We start from the raw sequence: 24650 nt of genomic DNA on the forward strand, positions 1-24650 counted from the left end.
GAAAACCAATTCTGATAGTCATTTGTTGGGCCACTCCCTTGGAATTCCTAGTCTTTGGGGGCCTCCCCTGCCCTAGCAGGTATGGTGTGGCAGGCACCTTCCTTGGAAATGCACACAGGGCCCAGAGTGGAGCTGGGAAGAAGCCCCACACTTGGCAAAAGCTCTAGCTCATGATCGGGCTCCCTTGGCCTCGACTTCAGAGCAGATATTTCTCTAAGAAGTGGTGGGCTGTAGGAGTGGGGTGGGTGGGACCCCACAGATGCCCATGGCCATGCCCATCTTGCCCATCTCCCATCTTTAACCATCTGCTACCTTCTCCCACATACCACATGGTACTCAGTAGTAAGCCAGGGGCCTGTCAATATTGCATTTGTCTCAGTGGAAGAACAATCTAAACACAAATAACATCATAGCCTCAAAAGAGATGGCACTGTAACAAAGAAATCATGTCAGGGCTCAATAGCATCTCTTTCCTAATACAGTAATTCAGCTCCTATTCAACCATTAGCCCCCCATTCCAACAATCAATAATAATACATTTTCCCTCAAACAACTGTTATGGTCAACTTCCATGGCTCCTTTGTTTACTTCAAAGGCAGCACACAGAATTTGAGCAACTTCTACAAGGTCCTGCGGTCAGTGAAATGTAGGACAAGGAACTGGTTTTTTGACACACTCTAACCACCAAACCATGAAGTCTCTGTGAAGGTCAAGATTATCATGAAACGTTATTTACATAGAACACAAATTGAGTCCTTGCAGCTGTTACAAACACGAGCCACAACTTTAAAAGAATAAAGAATTAAAAGATAAGGAGCCCTTCGTGTTACTTACTATTCACATAAACATTAAATGCTATGGAAGCATTGACGTCAGAATTGGACACTAGGAATGTGTAAGTGCCTCCTTCAGTGCCTTTTAATCTGGTTAGATGAAGTTCACTTACGTATCTACAAAGAAAAGACAATTAATCAATCACCTGTGGATAGTCTGCCTTGGAAGGCATGTCTTTTTCAGTTTCTACCTGGAAATCTACGCCTGTTTGAGGAAAAATATAACTCATTTAATTCAGTAAATATTAGCAAAATCCACATTAACAAATACACACACACGCACACACATATTCCATCTGGGACAAACACCTGTTGTGAGAGAACACAGAGTGGGGAAAGTTAAGCACAAAGGCAACCTGACAGAGGCTGCAGCCTCTCCACTGGCCCACCACCTCCCTCTTCCCCTACCACTCCGGGCTGTCCCCATATCACTTCCTCCCCTGCCCATGAGCCTGCTCTCCACAGTGAGAGGAGCTGCAGGAGCCTGCTCTCCACAGTGTCCTGAACTTGCCTGCTCTGCATGCACATGCTCACTGCCCTCACACAGACACTCTGGGCCCTCAGCGAGGTCCACGCTGCTCACCTTCCTTCTTGCAACACCCCCATCTCCTGGTTTTCCTCCACCCCAGAGATTCTCAGTGCTCCTGGTAGTATTTGCTGCTCAAGCTTCTGACTTCTTGCAAGGCCGCCATATAGGGCTGTGTACACTGAGCACCCTACCATCCTGTCGGGGTTACTGGCAGGGGCTCCGATGTACATGTGTCACCCTGGGCAGCCCATGACACACACAATCCACATGGGCCACAACACCAACTTGCCATAGGCGGTGTTGCGATTCTCACACTGTGCGAGCTCCCTGGGCAGCCCACTCTCTCACACTGAGCTGCTCGCTGCTGGCCCACAACCTTCACGTCTTTACCTCCAGTGCAGGGTTCTCTGTACCATGTCTCCTCTACAGAGCTACTTTCACGCCCCCAAGCCCTTGACTGTAGCCTTCTCCCAAGGATTGCCCTTGCACAGTCCTTGGAAGAAGCTGACTGTACAGCCAGGTCTACAGTCAGTAAGTGACTGACAGCCAGAGAGGTGCAAAAGCCCCGCTCAGCTCCTGGATAAGACTGAGGTTTGGAGTCATCTGAGCCACATCCTTATTTGCCTCCCTTCCCCCCCACCCCTCCTCCCCTACTCCCTGGTCAGTCTTTCTCTCCCTGCATAAGTCACTTGCCTCAGAATCCCTGTCTCAGGCTCTGCTTCTAGGGCGTTTGACCTCATAGACTTCCTACCTGAACAATCCCACTCAAGATCCCACTATCAATCTTAAATCCAACAAACCGCAAACCAAAGTCACTGTCTTTCCTCAGAAACTTGCCCCTCCGCCTCCTCCTCCTCTCCCTGAATGGTATGGTCTCTCACCACCCAACCTAAAGCCATCTTCAACTCCTCCTTGCCTCTCCTGCCCTCTCAATCACCCGGAGACCTCCCAAATCTATCCTCTTCCCTCCAACCTTTAGTCCTTGGCCCGGGATGCTATCATCTCTCACCCATATTTTTCCAACAGTCAACAGTCCTGACTGGAAAAAGAGAGCAAAACCCTATCCAGGTACTTAGCCCTCATTAGCCATTCCGTCTTGGTCAAATTACTTCACCCCTCTGTGCCTCTGTCTCCTCTTCTATAAAAATGGTGGGAAATAAGAATGCCTACTCACAATGTCTGTGAGGCTTCAGGTCAGTGGGTGAATATATGTGAAGTACTTAGAACCATGCTTCAGAAAAAAGCCCTTATGTCTTACCTGAAGTATTACTATTGCTACTATTTTTACTATAATGTTTTGAGGGTCAAATGAGAGGTCTAATGTAAAAGAACACGGGTTCATTGCCTGAAGCGAAGCTATTTGGCTCTTAGTTTTCTAAGAGCTTTAAGAAACAATTAGAAGTATTAACTTCCCTTTTTCTCTGAAGAGACCTGCTGTATCCCGAGTACATGCCAGTTACTGCTTTGAGCTAAGCTCAGATCTCTAGAAAATTGTCCTCCATTTTACAAGTGAGAAAACCGAGGCACACAGGTGTGTGTGTGTGTGTGTGTGCACATGTGCATGCTCTAAACACACAACAAAATGGAATACTAGGATGAGGACACAGGAGGCAGCCCCAGACTTTCTTCTTTACCAGGTATCTTCTTGTGGATTTACGGGTTAGAGAAATAATCTGATAAGCCCAGTGGAAAAGTGGGTAATGTGTAATCTCTAGGGCAAGGTCTGTTTCTTACCTGATATTACTTTCATTCTCAGACTTGGGATAATCTTCCCATTTATCAGTGAAGGTTCTGTTCATATAGATCCACTGCTGGTGTTCAGGTTTGGGGAATGCCTCATATTCAACAATCAAATCTACATTTTCTCCATCATTTACAAATACTGTAGTGTTTATCATGGGGAAGATATTAATGAATCCTTTATCTAATTAGAATGAAATAAGACAGAAAGAAACCATTACCTACAACTACCGGACAAAAAAACAGAACCTCATCTTGGAATTACAAAGATAATTGATTGATTTCCAGTATTAATTGGCAGTAAGAGCATTTTAACTAGCCGTTTTCTATTTTATTCTGCTCTTGTAGAATCTGTCACAAGTGAGAAAGGATACACATTTGAAATACTGATTCTTCCATCTCCCTCTCTTAAGCAATCCTCTTAAAGATTGTCACCATCTTAAAGGTCTTCTAAATATACTAGTCTTGATGTTTATTAGGTTAAAAAATATTTGGAATAAATAGAGAGTTCATACACAGACCCAATATAATTGTATATGTGATAAGGTATCATAAATCAAGGGAAAAAAAGCGAGCCCTAATGTTTAATAAAAATGTTCAAAGAATGTTCTTTAGTATTGAAGAAAAATAACCTTAGGTCTTCTTACCATATATCACAGATAAATCAAAGAGCATTTTAACAATAAAATGGTATTTTTAACTAAATAACAGAATTGACTCCTATGAAACTTCTACAGAGGGGGCAGTTTTCTAGGCATTTTAGAAGCAACAGAAGAAAAACATCATAAAAGACAAATTTAAATCCATAAATATTTTTAAATGTCTATATAGTAAAATAATGTAACAGGAAAAAGAGAAGAATAAAATGTAGAAAAAATGTTTAGCTAAACTAGTAATTAAAATAAGACATCACTTTTCACTTATCAAAAATAGCAAAACTAATTTTAACTAAACTCAATAATTTTGCCAGTGTGGTAAAAGTAGCATGCTGCATTACACATTGTAAATTGGCACAATTCTTTTAGGAAGCATTTAGCAATATAGATTTTTCAAAAGTATCTATTCCTTGATCAAATCTTGTAATTTCCATATGAGAACTCTTCCTAAAATGAGACAGATAGCTACAGGCCAAAAAAAAAGTGCTATTTACACTATTATACACTATCATCATTTTTAAAATGGCAAAACAGAGAACTAGTTAAATAAATAATGGAATCCTTAGAAAAGGTTATATGATAATATTAAAAAGATCTTGAAAAAGAAAGCAATAAAGTAATTGCTAACATTATCTTTGTGGCCACCATTTATGTGCTTACTACGTCCTAAGAACTGCTTTAAGTACTTTAGCATACCTTTTACTTAATAATTGTGACCCTTAGTCTTTTTTTGTTTTGTTTTGTTTTGTTTTGTTTGAAACAGGGTATCCCTCTGTTGCCCGGGCCGGAGCACAGTGGCACAATCACAGCTCACTAAAGCCTCGACCTCCTGAGTTCAAGCAATCCTCCTGCCTCAGCCTCCCAAGTAGCTGCAACTCGGGCATGTGTCACCACGCCTGGCTAATTGTTGTATTTTTGGTAGAAATGGGGTTTCGCCATGTGGCCCAGGCTGGTTTCAAACTCCTGGGCTCAAGAGATCTGCCCGCCTCAGCCTCTCAAAGTGCTGGGATTACAGGCAGAGCCCCCAATTCAAAACCAGGTAAAATGTTAGCAGCTCTTATCACAAAACCAAAAACAAAGAAAGGGTAACTTTGTGAGATGATGAATACGTTAATTGGCTTCACTATAGTAATCTTTTTACTATCTATATGTACCCCATAACATCATGTGTATCTTAAAAATATACAATAAAAAAAAAATTATTTCTTAAAAAAAGAGTGATCCCAAAGCCTTGTTCTCTTCATCACTCCATGATGGATCCAAATCCTCCTCCCAGCCACAAAAAATTACTTTTCTCTTTGTCTCCTCCTGTTCCTGTTCCACCCCAACCCATTCTCAAAACAATACAAAACCAGATTCAGGTTTCACAGCCACAAGTCCTTCCAGTCATACAGTGATAATTCTTGGAAAGTGATGAATGGATTTTAAAAATCCGATTACATACAACAATGTTCTCAAAACATCCTTACTAATTGCTTTCTGGAGCTGAAGCTGATATATCAACATGCTCCCTAATCAACTTAGCAAATTAGTGCTTATGGAGTTTAATATTTTAAAAGCATAGCCTTCTATTCAAATTAATAAATGGTTCACAATCATGTTTAGGAACAAAGTAGTACACTTTCTGTGTGCTGACTATAATTGCAAGTAAAGTATCTTTTCCATGTTCAGTCTGGGGAGAAACTTTCCATTATAACATGGGCAGAAACGCCAAAATTTTACGAGATTATTGTGGGATAATCATAAAGCTTTAATATTGCCACATAAATTATTGAAGAAATTTGGTGAGGCGGGGAAAGAGATGAAAATAAATACTGCATCACTTTATTACTGTTTTTGATAAAGAATTTTGCCACCCTACAAGTATTTAATGAAAGTCAAGCACTAGGAACATGGCTGTACTAAAAAGACAGAAAAATGGATTAAATTCAAACAATACTCAAAAGACAAAAAAAAATTGTAAACAAAGTAATTTAAAAATAATTATTAATCTCAGTAAATCAAAAGCATGAAGAAACTCACTACGCTCTGCTCTCTTTAAATAGATGCTTGGAAAATAAATATTTAGTGAAATTTCTAGAGTAGAGAAGATAAGGCTAAACCAACTGTGCATACCAGATATGATGGGGCCCAGGGACAGATTACCATGTTGTAGTTTATGCTTTGTAGAACCAAAGACCTGTGTCCCAATGTCACTCCTTCCTGAAGGTTTATGCTATTATCTTTATGCTTAGAGAACAGGTGAGATAAGGAGGTAGGGCATACTAGGGAGGAAAAGTCCAATTCAGTCCTTACCACAAGGAACTAGAGCTGATGAGTGGCAAAACAATAAACCAAGGGGCAGAGCCCCTACCAAAAGTTTCAGAGAAATACTTCAGGCTCTAAGCATTTGTGATCCTTGATAAATTCTACATCCATTTGCAAACTCAAGTCATTCAGCGAGCACTAGCTTTTTTGAAAAACCTCAACTTTTGTTTGTTTGGTGGGGAAAGGAGGGTGGGGTGCACAGAGAATAATAGGTTTGAACAATTTTAGTAACAGCTTTTCACTTTCCTCCAATAAACTGGTAGAATTTGGTTTTGTGCTTTCATTGCAGGAGGCTACAATAATTTTCATTCATTCATTCGGTGATAACAAAATTCTAAGAATCTGTTCAACATTCCATTGACATAAAAAGGAAACTATCTAGTAATTTCTTCTTTCACTACTGCCAGTAATTTAAACATTCCCATAGAGGTATTTACCTACTACTTCCAAGGTTGTTGTGACATTTGCTGATCCAAAAGTATTATTGGCATAACACATGAACACTCCAGAATCATTAACTCTCGCTGAAGTGATAGTCAACGTTGCCTGACGTTCATAATTGAAGTCACCGTGATGCCAGCTATTATATTTCTCCTGTAGTTTAGTCTGCTTGTTTCAGAAAAGGAGAAAAAAAAATAAAGATTACCATATAATTTATATTCAGAATCTTTCCTAGATAAATTAAAAATAGCAGCAATTAACTTCTCCATATTAGCTTTCATTATACACTACTTAAGTAAGAATAATAAAACGTCATGACAAGTCTGCCATTGGAACACTTCATATTACAGGATTATATTGAAAGACAGTCATTATTAATGATTGGGAAAAAATGAAAATTCATTTCTTAACCCTAGTATGTATAATTCCAAATTCTATGCAACGCTAAATTTTAAAAGTTGCTATATATGAAATATTATAGGATACTGATATTTTGTAATATGAGTCAGCATATTTTTGTCATGTCCTGTTACATCATTTTCTATTCTATGTCCCAACAACTGAGAGCAAACACACTGCTAATATCAATAATGTTCTATTTTATTAAAATTTATTATTTGTAAGAATGAAAACAGAATCACAATGTCAACAACTAGCTTGGAAACTCATCTTGCAGTTCTCACCCAGCAGAATCTTGTGAACCACTGATGGGAGTTTCAAGGTATAAGAGACATCTAAGAACAAGTCCCAAATTATTTAAGCATGAGCTGAAAAGAAAAGGTTGTGCATTTACCCTTGTGATAATACCATCTCACTCATTATTTGTCTGCAGACGAGACATGGAGAGATTTCTCGTATTTAAAAAGTCATGGGGGAAACCATAACATAAGCTACAACAGCTTTCTGAAAGGATTAAAGAAAGTCAAATATAGCTTTCTGCATCTTCCAAATTTTCTGTAATGTACACACACTCCTATCACAATGGGAAAAAAAAAAAAAAAAAAAAAAAAAACCAACTAAGTAAAGTAAAAGGAGCTAATATTGACATGGAATGAGACCAACAGTGATTCCTTGGCGAGGCTTTGGTAAACCTAATAAAGCATCTGACAGTATTATAAATCAGAAAAATCCTTCTGGAAAGGAGCGTGCCAGGATGTTCATACCCTCTGATCAACTCTAGCAAATTTAACTTGAGGAAATTGCTCAACAGAAAATAAAAGCTCCAACATGTTGGTTGTGGTAAAAACTCAGAAATGACCTAAATGTATATCAAGTATAGCATTATGACTGTAAGAGAGGTGTTTACCTATTTAAAAAGCACAAATTGAATGTACCTTAAAATTGCAATCATGTGATAATATATATGCATAGGGGAAAAGATAAAAAAATATGAAAAAATGCAGACTATATAGCATTTATAAGGACTAGACACTTGGGACTACTGAGCAGTTGAAATCTGGTAGTCCAAAGTAAGTTGTGCTGTAAATATAAAATATGTCCTGGATTTTGAAGCCTTAGTATTAAAAAAAATGTAAAACATCTCATTAGTAATTTTTATGTTCATTACATTATGGAATAATATTTTAGACACACTAGGTCAAATAAAATATATTATTAAAATCGATTTTACCTTTATTTTTTGTAATGTGCCTACTAGAAAATTTAAAATTACACATAAGGTTCATGTATTTCTATTACACAGCATTGTTATCTATGATGGTGGGATTATACCTATTTTTTAATGTTATTATGGTTGTACAAATATTTTTACATTAAAGTAACCACACATAAAAGTTGACTGCTGAACCTGAATGTTTCAAACTAAAAAGAACAGAAACCTGCTTTGCTGTTAACTAATTGTGAGATCTTAGGTAAGTCAAGAGCATCACTAGGCTTGACTTTTGTTTCTAAAAGGGTATTTGGGAACAAACCTATCTTTAAAGGCTTTTCCAGTGTGTAACACTTTGTAGATTTCCTACTACCCCCTTCTAAGAGAGACTTCTAATAATTGGCAGAAATGTACCATTTCACAGCATAAGATCAATTGTCAAGAAGATGTAAAAGCAAGGTGAAGCAACATTTTCAAACTGGCTTTTCCCAGTTCATAGTTTTACAGACTTCTCTACAAAGGCAGAGTGACAATGGACAGATAACATACCAAAGTCTCGATTTAAGGTATCTTCCTTCTAGTTCTTTCGAGAGCCCAAGAGTCCACAGCAGAACTCAAACAGGAACACTGAACTTGTCAGCGTTCAAAGGAAAATAGTGCAGTCATAAGAGATGCAGCATGAACATCCAAACCCAAAGCCCATAATTTAGGATACTGTCAAAGATTCTGATTATAAGTAAGTAAAAATGCGAGGGTTTAGAGGCATTAAGAAAGCTAACCAACCAAGATTAACAGTATTGAACAAACTCCAAGACTCCCCTGCGCTGAAACAATGGCAACAATGCTAAAAAGTCATTTTACCCTAAATTACATTGTGAGTTAAACTTACTCCAAAGGGTCAGAATATTATGGATTTTTGAATAATTTGATAGTGCTAATAGTATTCCAAATTAAGCCAAAAGATATCAATAAAAGATTCATGGATGAAACTTGGCAGACAGCCATGAGCCCCATCTGCAAGTCACACATTACATATTGTTTGCACGTGATTTGGTTTTCCTTAACCCTTGGAGGTGCGCACTGGGATTTCCCCAAAGAGCTCCTAACACTGAAGGCTTATCTACCAACACCAGTGGATTAATTGGGAATGGCATGCAGGGCTCCTGGGAAAAATGGTTCAGAACAAAACTGCCTGGGGCAATTTAATTTCTCATCTCAAAAAAGGGTAATGTTCAAGTTATACAGAGGCTCAAATGCACACCCCGTCTACATTGTTCTCTCATCTGAAATCAAGGATTATAGAAAGCCAATTAATATGGAATTGTATTCTGTAAGGTTAGCCAAAAATCCATACCTAAGCTATTATTTTTATTACATTATATGATACAAAAACTAAAATGTTTCTCTGAGTCATTAGTTTGAAAGAATAAGTCTACGTACGGTACAATCCATTCTCCCAGTCAATGGCAGGCTTCATTTAGCAAGATATCATCCACCACAGGTCTACATGAATATCATCACAATGTCTTTGCATTATGGTAATCACCATGGTTATTTGTTTAGCAAAGAGTTTTTTAAACAGGTATAAAATTGCCAAGGTTGAATATGGGGCAGGAGGAGGAAGAGGAAGAGAAAGAAAATACAGTTTTCTGGTGAATATCTGAGACTGTCTATTCTTTTTAAGTATGGAAGTGGCAATGCTTTTCAATATTTTAAATAATCTGGCCTAAACAGTATCAATAATAGTTTAAATCAAAGTATTCATGCAGTTAACCATGTTTTTTAAGTCCCTAACAGAGTTTTTCAAAGAAACAGCATGAGTTCCCTCAAGTTTCTCAAAATAAATGTATAAAATTAATTTGTTACTAATAATAAATGTATATATTTCCATGTGGAGGTATGAAAGGGGGAAATATGCAATCCCAGCACTCTCCCAGACAATCCACCTCTGACAGACACACTAACCGAGGTAGTTCCAGGACAGACTCTTCTTAAAGAGAAACCTTATCATCTCCCACAGAGACAGAACAATATGTTGAAAAGAATGAAGCAATTCACTCACCTGACTGTTTTCTCTTTTCCACGTTGAGTACACAGAACTAGACACATCTTTTATTGTGCACGTCACTGTGAATTCTTCCCCTTCCCTAAGAAGATAGCTTGCTTTGGATACAGACACAACAGGCACAGCTTTGAAGGCTAGAATGAAAAGAAATGTGGCCCCTCAAATAATTTGTTGTATTATAGCATGGAATTTTGATTTACCATTTCTCCTCAAATGTGTACAGCTTACTTTGTCATCTTTTAAATAAAATACAAAGCATGGTGCTAATCTACCTGTACTACTTGCATATCTGAAGGTATCAGCAATTAAATCACGCCTCCTTCAAGTAAATTGAGTGAAAATAACAGAAATGCCCACTGTGAGATTATAATGCTTCTGGAAAATGCTTTTTCAAAACCAAGGAGAAGCCCTAGCATAGGGAAGCTGCTTTAATCTTTACTTCGAACAACCTTGATGGTGTCATGAGGATGTGACCAACAACTACTTACATTCTTTCAAGCAAACAGGCATCTTTCTCATGCAAATCCTACCCTGCTCACTTCTGGAAATCCAGGCTTTAAATAATCAAATTTTCCCTAATTTCAGTAAGTATACTTTTTCAAAAGCCTTAGTAAAAACTGTACTCAATAGCTGAATGTCAGCTGGTGTTGAATTAGATGATCCCTGAGATTTAAAACCTAGATTATCTTCCAGCTAACGAAATATTCTACATGATGGCATAACAATAACAAGTTCCACAGTCAACTGGAATTTTCCTTCTCAGATCTCAAACAGTTTGAGAATGCATTGCAATTGATCAGCTGAAGGGAAAGCCAATTCACATGTCAATAGTAAATCAAAGAATGAATCATCTGCATGCTAATCTTTTCAACCAACATAATTCAAGCTGCCCCGTGGGTTTCTCTTGGAAGGAATACTTGATGTAATTATGAAACTTTGGGCTGACTTAAGTCAGTCCAGTCTAAATGCCAATCGATGGCAGACACATTTGCCTCTATGAGAGGCAGCTGTGGAACCGCCACACAGGGTCAGGACCATGAAATAAACAAACTCAAAAGCAGATGACATTTTTTGAAGCTGGGGGAACTATGAAGAGCCAGCTCCCTGACTGACTACACTAAGGTGGACCAACGAGAAGAGAAGTCTTCTTTAGATGAGTGAGTTCTCAACTCCCAGAAACAGATAAGAAACAGCCAGTACCTGGCCTCACTTTCAGGATGAATTTGTCTGACAGCACTGACTTGCCCTCCTGGTCCGCGGAACAATGCAGACAGAGCCGATGGTAGGCGCGTTTCACACTTTTGATCGTGATGCCAGCCTTGGGGTCAGGAACAAACCTCAAGTCCTTGGGAAGAGGCTTCCCCTGGCACCCCTTGAGGGAATAACTGGTCACTTCTGGGTCTGTGAGAGGACAGCGGACCAGTGTGTCATTGTCTTCTTTCCCATACAAGGAGCGGTCAACAAGGAAAAGCTTGGCAGGATCTGTAGAGGCGCATATCCAAAATTAGTAGTTGGAATGGCTGGTCACAGACACTGAAAACACTTTTTGAAAGATCTAATATGTTGCCTTTCATGACTAGTGGCACAAATGGCTGCTTTTTTCTGTGTAAACAAAAGCAAAATTTATCCATCTAGTACTATTGAGAATTAACATTTATTAAACGCTTTCCATGTATCACACACTAAGCTTGGACACCATTACACTTAATCTTATTTAATCTTCAAATTGCCCCTCCCGTGATCAGTACTATCATTATTGCCATTTCATAGATGAAACTGCACCATCATAAAAGCAACCCTCCTAAAGTGACATGACCTGGAAATGGCTGATTGGAACTCAAACCCAGGTCCAACAGAGAGCAGCATTTGAGCTCTTAAAATTTCAGGAAAACTTTATTACAACTCCAGGGATCATCCGCCAATAAGCCAGTGTGATGATTCCTAGTGAGAGCAGGAAAGGCTTCCTCCTTCTAACCCCTCGGTGCAGGGCCCTTTCCAGGGTTTCCCGTCTCCAGAGTCTTTGGGATTCTAAAGAGAATCCAAAAAACTCTCACCAGGCCACCTAGTACCCATGACAGGTGAGCCTCACTTGATTCATATTCCTCTGAAGAAACATGCAAATGTAACTTCTGGAAATCAAGTTATTTCAAATGCACAAGGGGAGCTTGTGAGTTTCAGGAATGCTGTAACAAATACCGTAGCCCGCCAGGACGCTTGTGAGTGAAAGTGAACGCTATTAGTCTTTATGACAGGACACCAGGCACAGACTGGGAGTGGCTCAGGCTGACTGGGGCCTCACAGAAGCCAGACAAACCTAATTCCGTATACACAATATGCTGCCACCCTCTACAGTGTAATGATAATAGATACATGTTTAGGCCCACAGATTACATTTAAAATCTGTTTTTAAACTGTCCTTTCCATCTGAAAATCAGGTGTTTCACAAACATGAACTTGACATCATTGAAATAGGTTTGTGTTTTATCCTTAACCTTGACCAATTTTGAAAAACAGTTTTCCAAGATAAATTACGCATCTCCCAGCCTTACTAATTTATTCTGCAAACAAATGACTTCATGATGGCTGAACTATGTATGGTCCCAGGCCATAGCTAGTTACTGTTCTATCTACTCTTTGTTGGTCACTTGAGTCTAGCTCCTACAACGATGCTCGACCTTCCTTCATTGCCATAACACAGATTACTTAAGTATTCAAACATCTTACATTCGTTATAATGAAGGATAGTTCCAAGATACAGAAGATGACTTTCCCTATAAAGAAAGTCTGTGAGCCCTGTTAGAGTGATTTAACCAATTCAACAGTTTTCCTCATTTACTCAACTGTCATGATACTTCATCGCCACCTGGAAATTGCAGAATGCCTTCCTGAATGTAAAGGACAGCACATGGGTTAGCTCAGCAATTACAGAAGCATGCCCTGAGGCGAAGTGGTGACTTACCAAGGTGTATCCCTTTGCAGCTACCTACTTAGGAAAGGACAACTGATAAAGCAGAGAGGCACAGTCAAGCTTTCGAGTCAGCTTTATTCGCTCCTGATGGAGCATGTTAGAATTTGTACCATCCGGGCTCCCTAACAATTATGTAAGGAAGACAAGACAGAATGGATCATCTTATCCAAATACTGTAGTAAGGAACTGAACTCAGGAGGCACCTACGATCTCCAATCTAGAATAAAAGTATCCATTATTCATTCATAATACCATGGATAAGGCCTCTCACTCAGGTCTGTTTCAAAGACAGCCCCAGTCTAGGGACACCGAGAACTAGAAAACAGGACTCTATTTCTCCTCCCGTCACTTGGATATGCCCCTTAGGCTGTCAGTGGATCAGTTTTTACATCAACTACAAGATACACTGCTGCCCAGCATGCCTACTCTTGACAAGGCTATTAAAATCATAGACAAATCACTGAACTTGTCATAGGAAATGAGGCATAGAACTCCAACTACCATATTTATTTTTCTTTTGTTTATAAGAGGTCACAACGTTTTCTACGGACAACTCTACAAAGAACCCATGACAGACATGGGATGTTTAGCTGACCAAGTTATTTTTCTGAAATTTACTCCTTAAGAGTGGGCCACATCTTTTGAAGTGTTGGTCTGGTTAGGCCTTGAGAGGCCTTTGGTTCCCTGAAGTGTTTTTACTAAGTGGGAGTATCTAGTATCTCAAGGCATTAAAATGCAGCTTTCCCAAAGGGTCTAATTGATTCTCAGGGTTTACTCAAAGCACCAGCACAAATGGGCTAAACCTACTGTAATCTCATTAGGAAAAGTATCATAGTCCTGCAGTCCTCCAGCTGGGGTCATACCCAAAGCCACTATGTATCATATCAAAAGATGGGGGAGAACAGTAAAGAAACGTGTTTTAGGCTTCCTAGACCCAGCCAGAAATATTTTATCTATGGCTCAGTGATGCATATGTCATCCAAAATTAAGAGCAGGATATTAAATTCTCGAAAGCACAGCATTGCAGAAAGCCAAGCATTTACCTCTAACAAACACATAAATGGAACTGCTTAAGCCGTGTTTGTTGGTGCACGTGTATTTGCCAGTGTTGGTGGCCTCTGCCTTTTCTGTGATCCATTCATTCTGCTTATTCTCATTCGTTTCATCCAGGATCTCAAAAGTCCATTTGACAAAGCCTGGATCAATGCACAACAGCCTAATCTCGTTGCCCACGTGGACTATTAACTCTGATTTTGCTGGATGGATGGATGGTGGAGACAGTTCCCCTGGACTCACAGATGGTTGAGAAGAGCCTGCCAAGAAAAACAGAATCGTGTTGAGTATGATCGTCTTCCTTGGCGAAATAAAGCACTTATTCCAATACTGAGTTCCATCTTCTGTGTACTCTACAATAAAAATAGGACAAAGCTGCCCTGCTATTTATGGCTGAAAAGACAGTTCTGCCTAAAATTTCTTAAGTTCATCTGGAAAATTAAGTTATTTTCTCCAACCCTCAATGAATCCTGAGGGTCACATTTGGTCCCCAAGCCAGGATGTGCTGGATGCCACAGCCTTCTCTGGGTTAAACATACAACTGGGTCAAGTTTTCATTCTGAATATGGACCATCTTCACAGTGTGGACATGCAGACACCCAGCTTAGAAACAACAGAAACAAAATCTCACACTATGGGGGGGCGGGGAACTACTGGCCTGTCACTCTCTTTGGCAGAATGTACATGACCATGACATAGAAAAGCTTTTCCTTAAAACTGTGTGAATTCAGTTATTTCTATATAATTCCCTTTACATGGCAATGTTCATCAAAAGGAGAACTATTCACAAATCTCTAAACACTAAGGCAGAAAATGATACACCTGTTTTAACACCCTAATGCCTAAATAGGTTTCCTAGATAGGAAACTATTTAGTTTATAAAGATGCAAACTTTAGGCTCTGAATATGAAACCTGAACTCTAGAAATTTTACAACAGCCAATTCATTCCATCATGCATGCCTCCATGTAATCAAATACCTATTCATTATCATCTAACAAAAGCACCATGATAGATGCTGGGGAAAAGTTCATGCTAGTGTGAGACATGATCCTCACATACATTTCAGGGTTTAAAGAACAAACTGCTGGCCAGGTGCCGTGGCTCACGCCTGTAATCCCAGCACTTTGGGAGGCTGAGGTGGGAAGACCGCTTGAGCCTAGGAGTTCGAGACCAGCCTGGGCAACACAGTGAGACCCGCCCCCCACCCAACACTTCTACAAAAACTAGAAAAAACATTAGCTGGACATGGTAGTGGGTACCTGTATTCCCAGCTACATGGGAGGCTGAGGCGGGAGATCACTTAAGCCCAGGAGGTCGAGGCTGCAGCAAACTGTGATTGCAACACTGCACTCCAGCCTGAGTGACAGAGTGAGACTCTGTCTCTCTTAAAAAAAAAAAAAAAAATAGAACAAACTACTGAAGTAAAACATAGCTATGAGATTTACTGTGAATCTGAAGAAGAAGAAGAGGTGGGCTGGAGTGTAACCATATCATAAAGGCAAAGGAGGAGAAGGAGAAGACGAAAGCATGGCTAAAAAACGATGCCTTGTGGAGCACGTGACAGGTGAGACTACATGGAGTGAAACCAGATCCACCAAGGGTTCTGAACTTCTGGGTGTAAATTCTGGGAATGTACCTCAGGGACCCTGTAGATTCACTCTAGGTTTTTCAGCAGAGAAGTGACATGCACAGTGAGATCCTAGAGAATCAACTAGATTCAAAGAAGTGATTAAAAAGTGCCAGTCACAGGCAGAAGTAATGAGAACCTACAGTAAGGAATTCAGAATAAAGAGGAAAGGACACCATAGATTGTCAGAGGAAGGACATGTCAGTGGGATGAAAAAGCAAAAGGTTGACTCAGGGAGGACTTCAGTGAGGAGGCAGAAGGCAAGGTCCCCAGGTGAGGTGGGCTTGGGCAGTGTGATAACAAGACTCCCTGGGGGCTCTCAGTGACCTCTTGTAGAATGGTCAGGGGAATGGTCCGGGGAATGGTTCATGCACATCAGATTTATGTCCCCTGCCACCATATGCAAGGTTGCAGATGAGGACTGATCTGAGTGAGCCACACAAGTTCAGCATGGCTGAGGATAGGGGATGGGGGCATAGTCTGAGGGGAGGGGACGTGAGAGGTGTCATTTGCTCATAGGTACAACCTGGCTGGTAATGGGACTTCTCAGCAGTGGGTTGCTTATAACCTGGAATTCAGACGATGATGGTCCAGTGACACCTTGTGAAGTTAACAAACAAGATCAGATCATTAAAGAAACGGGTTTGAGGAACCAACCAAGCACTGATCTTAAAGGGATCTTCCAGCCAAGAGGGTGTAGTAAAGGGTCATGAGAGATTTAAGAAAAAGAACCACCAGGAAGAAAGGGGAGAGAGGCTAAGTGGCAAAGAAGGCAATGCAGTACAAAGTTTCAAAGAGAGGGTGGTGGCTTTAAGGGCAGATGCCACAGTAAGATGGCAGGAAATGAACAAAAGACCCCTAATCTGGTTACAAAGAGACCGCTGGAAATTCTAAAGTACAATTTCAGTTGAGTGGGAAGTGTCATTCGCTCCAGGGTTACAGGCTGCAAATGCAGAGCTCTCCCTTGGGTAGTTCTGGCAGTGTAAGACGGAAATCGAGATCTGTAGCCGAACCAGGCTTAAAGGTAAAGAAAACAGGAGACCTCCTCGCATGTGAGATAGAAAGAAGAGCACTTATGGGTAGGGACAGACTGAAGGTGCTTTATAGGAGGGTGGAAACTGCTTCCTGCAGGTGTGTGTACAGATGACCAGTCTCAATTCCTGTTTGTTAGCCAAATATTGCCTATGGTGGCATCCACTGTAGCCCCATTATGTCAAGCAAAGTACACCCCAGATCAAAAGACAATAAGGCCAATTATAAACACTAAATATTATTAGGCACCAACAACGTGATAAAGGCTATAGAGTGAGACGTTGAGTCCACTCAGTGCAGCATCTAAATGTGGCAGCAAGAATATGGACACGCAGTGGCCAGGATTATTTTCAGAGTTGTACAGAGCACTAAATAATAAAAACAGAGGCAGCAATAAATAGAGATGTTATTTCTATTATTTATTCCTTTTAAAAAAGGAACAGTTCCCAATGAATGTGCATGATATTGATAGCAAATTTGACCCAATAATTCTTAAAGATTTATACTGCAATCTATTTCAATCAATTCCATTTTCTCATGGGTTGATCTGATGGATATAGATAATTACAATCCAGTCAAGGAAACATCCTTGACTTCCTAAGACACACCAGGCCAATGCAGCTAAGTCTAGCTGTGTGACATAGGCAAATCACCCTAACTCTGTGTCCAAGTTTCCACACCTGGAAAGTGAGGATAAAAATACCCTCATCTCATAGAATTCTTCTGAGAATCAGGTGAAGTAACACATGCAAGGAGATTAAAACAGGACTGGACAGTTTTTAATACATGCTATCATAGAAAAGCAGGAAAGCCTTTCAGCATACCAAGTGAGAGCTTGGCTCCTGAGTTAGGACTGTCTAGACTTGCATCTGGGCTCTGATACTAAGTGTGTAACCCTGAGGCAAGTTCCTACTCAACTCTGCCCTCAGTTTCTCATCTGTAAAGTGGGGATAGTAACAGTACTTATTTTATAAGGCCGTTATGTAAAGCTCTTAGAACTATGCTTAGGTACATGGAAAACACATAATGTCAGGAACACTGATTCCAGAAATGGAACATCTTATTGGCCCTCCAAATCAGTCCAGACTCATCCGCTTCCTATGTATGGGACGAGTTCCCATCATCTGCCAAACACATTCCTACCTGACTTCCCCATCTCGGGCAGCACATCCTAGCATTCTTTCCTTCAGAGCCTCCTCCACACACCCTGTATCCCTTCCATTCTTGCTGTCCTACCCGAGACCAGCCAACTACTTCACAGAGGTAACATCCTCTCCTAAAAGACTCCTCGCCAGCCGCCACCCACCCCACCCCAACTCATCCTCCCTCAAAGCTCTGAGGTCCAGCCTAAAACAATTATCTTTTTTTTTTTTTTTAAACAACTCCACCCCCAGCCTCAAAACCACAACAGAGGCAGCAGCAGCTAACAGTAGCAGCTCTTACAACTTTAAAGGAACTGTCAGGGGGTTAACTTCTAGCTGTTTTCCCCAGACCCAACCTGCCTCTCCTTAGGCTGACTGGCTAAGGATCCTGAGAAGATTCTTCATCCATTGTCATGCCCATCATTCTTTCTGCCTGTGTCCCTTGGACACGTCTTATCTTGTGTAAAGCCTCACTGAAGACAGCCCCTTCGTGGATGTTGTTCCCTAGCCACTCCATGTCGCGATAACCTGTCCTTACTAAATCTCACCAACAAAGGCAGCTCATTTGCCATCACTCATTTGCCTTGTACTGATGTTCAACTGTGTCCATATCTCCGACACCCACTCCAAGGTCTTAGATCCTGCAGGTAAGGATCCTAAATCGTACTTTTCCCTCTAGCACAGTAATACAAACATTCTCTTCAATCCTGACGTATGAAAAAATAAAGAGAGGACAGGCTCCTAAACACCCAGTCCCTATAACAGATGTCAACAGTCTACAGATCTATCCCCAAAAGATGACCCATGTCAATTCTGCTGCTCCACCAAGAAAAGCCTGGCTTCATTAAATCAAAAAGCCATGCATATCTCCAAATAGGGCCCTCTAAATTCAAGATCATGAGTTCATGCTTCACTTCTAGAGTTTTAAAAAATAATTAATTGCCACCAGAAGTATTCAGGGTTTTATTTTCAAAATAAATGATTTATAAACTCACATTATAAAATGAAAATAGCGCTTTTATTAGGGTGGGACTGTAATGTTTATTCTCTTTTTTAAATTGTCTTTAATATTGTTATAGTAGTCTCACAATTTTTAAAAACTGTAAAGATTTGTTCAAAAGAGTAGAGCTTCATATTAAGAGAATGCCTTTCAAAAAGGTATTCCAACTTAGCTTTGAAATTGCTCTGAAATTCCAAATTTTGAAAAGTGTGTGGTAGACAGCAAGTTCTTAACAAATGTTTCTTGAATTGTGTTTTATCTGCATCAGGACTTTTTGCATTAGCAAATGTACTTCCCCAATTATGTTTGGCTGAGGCTAATATTAAGGTTTGTTTTCTGTTTCCTGAACATGTGTTAATTAATGAACCCAAAAAAACGATAGATGGCAAAACCCAACACTCTGGAGACCAGCTAGTACTATAAGGAATGATGGCTCTAAGCTAGGAGCTCCAGGAACTCTTCCGTAAATACTTATTCAGTAAATGCAGGTACTTGATAAGTGCTGAACCTAGAAAATGGCCTTTGCTTTCAAAGAGCTTTAAGGAGGAAGGGGATACTTAGGAACAGTCAACAATGCAAGATTTTAGTGATAGTTCAAAATAAAAGAAATGCCAACAAACCCTCTGCTTATAACCTCTTCAGGTACTTGCTATGTCTCCCTCATCATTAGCAGTATAAAATTCAACCAAAATAATTGAAAGCAGAAACTCAAACCCATACTTGTACACCAATGCTCCCAGCAGTATTATTCACCATAGCCAAAAGGTGGAAACAATCCAAATGTGGTCCAATAACTTATGAATGGATAAAATGTGGTATATACATACAATGGAATATTACTCAGCCAAAAAAAAAAAAAAGGACCATTCTATATATGCCGCACATGAATGAACCTTGCAAACAGTATGCTAGGTCAAATGTGCCAGACACAAAGGCATATTGTATGATACCAGTTATATGACGTACCTAGGATAGGCTAATTCACAGAGACAGAAAGTAGAACAGGTTACCAAGGTGTGGGGAGGGAATACAGAGGGGAATGGACAGTTATTATTTAATAAGTTTCTGTTTGGGATATGAAGAAGTTCTGGAAATGGTTAGTGGTGATGGTTACACAACATTGTGAAGATACTTGGTGCCACACAGAATTGGGACACTTAAAAATAGTACATCCTAAGTTACATGTATTTTACCACAATTAACTTTTTTAAAACTCAACAATTCTTTAATGCCCAGCTAAATCTAAAACTTGCCTCAGGTATCTGGATGCTTTTTTTAATCTCATCACACTGGCCTCTATTATTGGCCCCTGTAAACCCCTCTATGTTGTTTTAAATCATGTCATTAAAAAATTAATTGCTTCACTATTTTTATTTAGTTTTTCTATACAGTTGAGCTTATACTAAATAAGCATTGGCAGGGGAAGGTCTTTTAACTCTCTGAGCAGAAAGACCTAGCTCTTATTTTAAACCACACTGACCTTGCCCAAGGCATTTTTATTGTCCAATGCTATCAAGTCCTTCTCTAGTGTATCTTTGCTCTTCTACTCACACCATGAGTCATGTGGTTTTATCCCCAAACCTGCTTATAGGAGTTGTATTTGATATTTTATTATGTATAAATTATATGTATAAAGTGCACATTATAGAAATTGGTGAAAAATGAGTGTGTGCTTACGGGGAGAAGGCTGCTAATTCTTCCGTAACTAAGAAAGGCTTTCTATGGGTCGCTCAACTAAAGAAAGCCTACTGTTGAATTAATGTGGCAAACATTAGCAAATCAGGGGAGGGCCTCCTTAGCGGGGGTTCTGCATTTGGATTGTTTCACAAGTACTCCATTTAAGGACACAAAAATAAGGAATCACAAATCCTGCACTGTGGGTGTGGTGTATGGAAAGAATGGCAGCTCAGAACTTTCCTGAGAAAGACCATCGCTCAACCAAAACTCAAAGAGGAGGCTTTGGTCCTCCATCAGAAGATAGGCAACTGTCCTATCTTCTGTTTTTAAGTAAAAATAAAATATTCAAGCATACCTGTAGTATTTTTTTAACACGTCAATTCCTAGACTAGTTGAGACTGCAATTCTGGGCTCAGTGATCTGTGGAAGTAGGAGAGACCTGTTGATGGAGCCCAAGGGTGCTCCCAGGCAATTTGAGCAGTGGCTGGCCCAGGTCAACCATGACTGCAAGGTCTTTCTATCCTTCACAAAAGGCTAAAGCTCCAACAACTGGATTGATAGCTGGGGTTAAAAGTAAGGAAGTCCTTTCTAAACCTGTCCTCCTTTAGACACAGATATAAGGAACTAGACAAAATAATGGCGGGGAAGAAAAGAAAATCTACCACATTAGAGAGACCTATTCTAGTTTTGGGGAAGTAGAGCAGGAAGAATTGTGACTAGGGCACAGCCTGTGCATTGCAGTTCAACCACTCTTCGGTTCACATAGTGTTTAACCACAATTCGTAATAAAAAAGCTAATGATTTGTATATCATACTGTTTCTGATATACTTTTATATCCCCATAGGAATAAACTGGATGAAAACCAAGATGGAAGGATCCCAGTAATCGCCCACAACACCCATGAGGCTTTACAAACAAAGAGATGATACTGGAAATAGTGTGCAGATGGGGGAGGGGGAGTATGAACTCAGTGAAAACCACACAAGTCCTCAAAATGCTCTTGCCCAGAAGTGAGGAGACTAAATCAACTCTGGATCACCCACATGAACCAAAGGAAGTCATGCAACAGAGTCCCAAAACTGTCCCTGTTCTACTGTGGGGAGCCCACTCCACCATCATCATTAAAGTGTGACGTTTCAACATGCATGTACTGTGTAACCGGAACGAGTGCTCATGGGGGAACTCACAGCCTTGTGCAAAGACAAAATGCTAATGAAATAAAAATATCAAGAGGTGATGCACATGCTACAGGCCTGTGCTGCCCAGAAGAATCATGAAAGGGTGGAGGGGAGAGCTGAGCCAGGAAGACTTTGTATATGTATTTGCATGTGTATGTGTTTCTACGTGTATTCAAGGAAAAGGAAGGCAAAGACAAAGTTCTCAAAGCATGAACGGGTGCGGTGCTTCAGGAAAAGCTAGTCCTATGGGGACGCCAACCCAACCAAACTGTGAGCTCTCACAATCCAAAGTAAGGTCTCTGTCCAGTGCCAGGAATATGGCACGTGCTCAGTAAGTGCAGAGCGAAGGAATCTCTACAGTACAGAAAATGCAAAGGGGCAGAAAGGAAAGAATGGTTAAATAATTAGTGGTATCACCCTAGAGAGCAGAGAGCAATGCTTTTTCACTGAGGATGTTTATGAGTCTTTTTTTTTTTTTTGGAGACGGGGTCTTGCTCTGTCCTTGCCGAGGCTGGAGTGCAGTGGCGCAATCTCGGCTCACTGCAGCCTCTGCCTCCTGGGCTCAAGCATTTCTCCCACCTCAGCCTCTCGTGTAGTTGGGATTATAGGGGTGCACCACCAGACCCGGTTAATTTTTGCATTTTTAGTAGCGATGCGGTTTCACCATGTTGGCCAGTCTGGTCTTGAACTTTTGACCTCAGGTAATCCACCCGCCTCGGCCTCCCAAAGTTGATTATGAGTCTTCTTGAAGGTCGATTTCACTCAGTGGTAAATAATTTTCAAGAGTCTTTCATATTGTTTTACATATTGTAATATAGAAGGTAAAATCAAATGTATTTTTTTCAGGAGGAAATACATGAGTTTTCGAAGAAACTGAATTACTTTACAACTACACATTCCCAAATGTCCCACTCAAACCCCTGGTCCCTCCAATCTTTAAACGTATTCCATGGAAAAGTTTGAGAGCATGCCTGGATGGATCACACTTTCTATTTCCAAAGATTTTCCTGGGTAAGAGAAAGTTCAGATCTATCTTTAATCCAGTAACACAGAGATTAAAGCACGTATATAGGCAGAACTCAAATTAAAATCTGCTCAGGGCCAGGCGTGGTGGCTGACACCTGTAATCCTAGCACTTTGGGAGGCAGAGGCAGGCAGATCACTTGAGTCCAGGAGTTATAGACCAGCCTAGGCAATATGGTGAGATCCCATTTCTACAAAAAATACAAAAATTAGCCGGGTGTGGTGGCACACTCCTGTAGTCCCAGGTACTCAAGAGGCTGACGTTGGTGGATCACCTAAGCCCAAGAGGTCGAGGCTACAGTGAGCTGAGATTGTGCCACAGCACTCCAGCCTGAGGAGCAGAGTAAGGCCCCATTTCAAGAAAAACAAAAAACCTTCTCAGGTTTAGTCATGAGGTGAATGATAGGTAACTGTTGGACATCATTTCCTCCTTACCTTTCATTGTAATACTCCCATGTCCAGGCCTGAGAAACCAGTTCCTTTAGACAAAGCAAATTTCTGTTTAGCTGTTAAAAATTAAAGAAATGTTCTATCTGCATGCCAGGTCTCAGTACTGTATTATGTACATGATATTTAGTGATTTTACAGAATTTGGACAGTTTAAGGTTTCAAGCAATAGCACTATACCATTTTAAAATGATTAGCCATTTAAAATTCACAAAATAACAGACTTCATTACAGCATACTTAGTTTTGTTTTTTTTTTTTTTAATAGCTCCTTAAGTATATTTCAAGGTTGGTCTAAAGATGAACTAATTGACACAGGGGAATCACAGAACAGAGAAATAAAGCTAAAGCTAGAGTGTCAGTAATTAATGGCAAACAAGGCTGGATCAGTAACAAAGCAAGCACTTCTGTAACGTGTCCTCGTTGATGAAATGGGAATTGAGCTCCTATCATTTGGCCTGGGAGTACAAAGAAGGGGCTCACAGCCTGGTGGGGAAGACAGACTCATCTAATTACCATACAATAAAGCAAGTACAGGCTAAAACACAGGGCAGAGTATTATGGAGAGCTGGGAACCTAAGGCAGTGGGCAAGTGGAGAGGGCTCAGAAAAAGATTCCTAGGGCTCAAAACAAGTGATGCATGTGGCCAGGCTGAGGGGTAGAAGAGGAGAAAAGTCTATCACTCGGGTTGGGGGAGAAGGGAGAGACATTCAAGACCAAGTATCACAGAACTAGTAGAGTCAGTGCCTAGGAGTCACAAAATCATTCAGAATTGCTGCAAGTGTGAGGCCAGAGAGGAATGGAAGGCAGGACCCCCGGAGGCCTCCTCCATCATGGTAAGGGGGTGAGCTGCAGATGTATGTTTTGGGAGGACTCCTCTGGGAGCAGTGAAGGACAGTGCAAGGGGAAAAGAACCGGAGACAAGGTCAGTCAGAGACAACCAGTCAGTGACCCAGAAAAGAGCTGACAAGGGCATCAACCAGAGGCAGTGGGGTGAAGGGGAAGGGTGGCTATATGCCAGGTGAGCCTAGGACCTTGGTTGGGCTGGCCCTGGACAGTGAAGAAGCAAGAAGGAGAAAAATATCCCTGGTTTTGTCTTACATGATGGGGAGATGGGGTGCCAATAGATTGGAGGGGTAAAACAGATTTTGAGGCATTTGGCCCAGCAGGCAGCAGCATAAAGGTTCTGGAAACTGGAGGCAGGAGGTGGGGTAGGTCGAGGCCACAAATACACTCTGGAGTCTTACTGGCACACGAGGGTGGTAGTGGCGGCCATGAAGTCCCCCAGGGAGGGAGTGGAGACTACAAAGAACAGAGGGGC

The 24650-nt window shown here is 40.6% G+C and overlaps 1 protein-coding gene across 1 annotated transcript in view; it reads right to left on the bottom strand.

The window, feature by feature from the left end:
* The window catches only part of KIT (KIT proto-oncogene, receptor tyrosine kinase), an 82873-nt gene that overhangs the window by 30241 nt on the left and 27982 nt on the right, over positions 1 to 24650 (bottom strand). The window contains exons 2-7 of the mRNA XM_023183161.1: positions 14192 to 14461; positions 11381 to 11662; positions 10178 to 10314; positions 6503 to 6671; positions 3097 to 3286; positions 835 to 950 (exon numbers count right to left, since the gene is read on the bottom strand). Coding sequence (XP_023038929.1) covers positions 835 to 950; positions 3097 to 3286; positions 6503 to 6671; positions 10178 to 10314; positions 11381 to 11662; positions 14192 to 14461 — 1164 coding nt within the window. The remainder of the gene's footprint in view (positions 1 to 834; positions 951 to 3096; positions 3287 to 6502; positions 6672 to 10177; positions 10315 to 11380; positions 11663 to 14191; positions 14462 to 24650) is intronic.

The sequence above is a fragment of the Piliocolobus tephrosceles genome, chromosome 3, assembly GCF_002776525.5.
Source record: "Piliocolobus tephrosceles isolate RC106 chromosome 3, ASM277652v3, whole genome shotgun sequence".
Lineage (NCBI taxonomy): Eukaryota > Metazoa > Chordata > Mammalia > Primates > Cercopithecidae > Piliocolobus > Piliocolobus tephrosceles.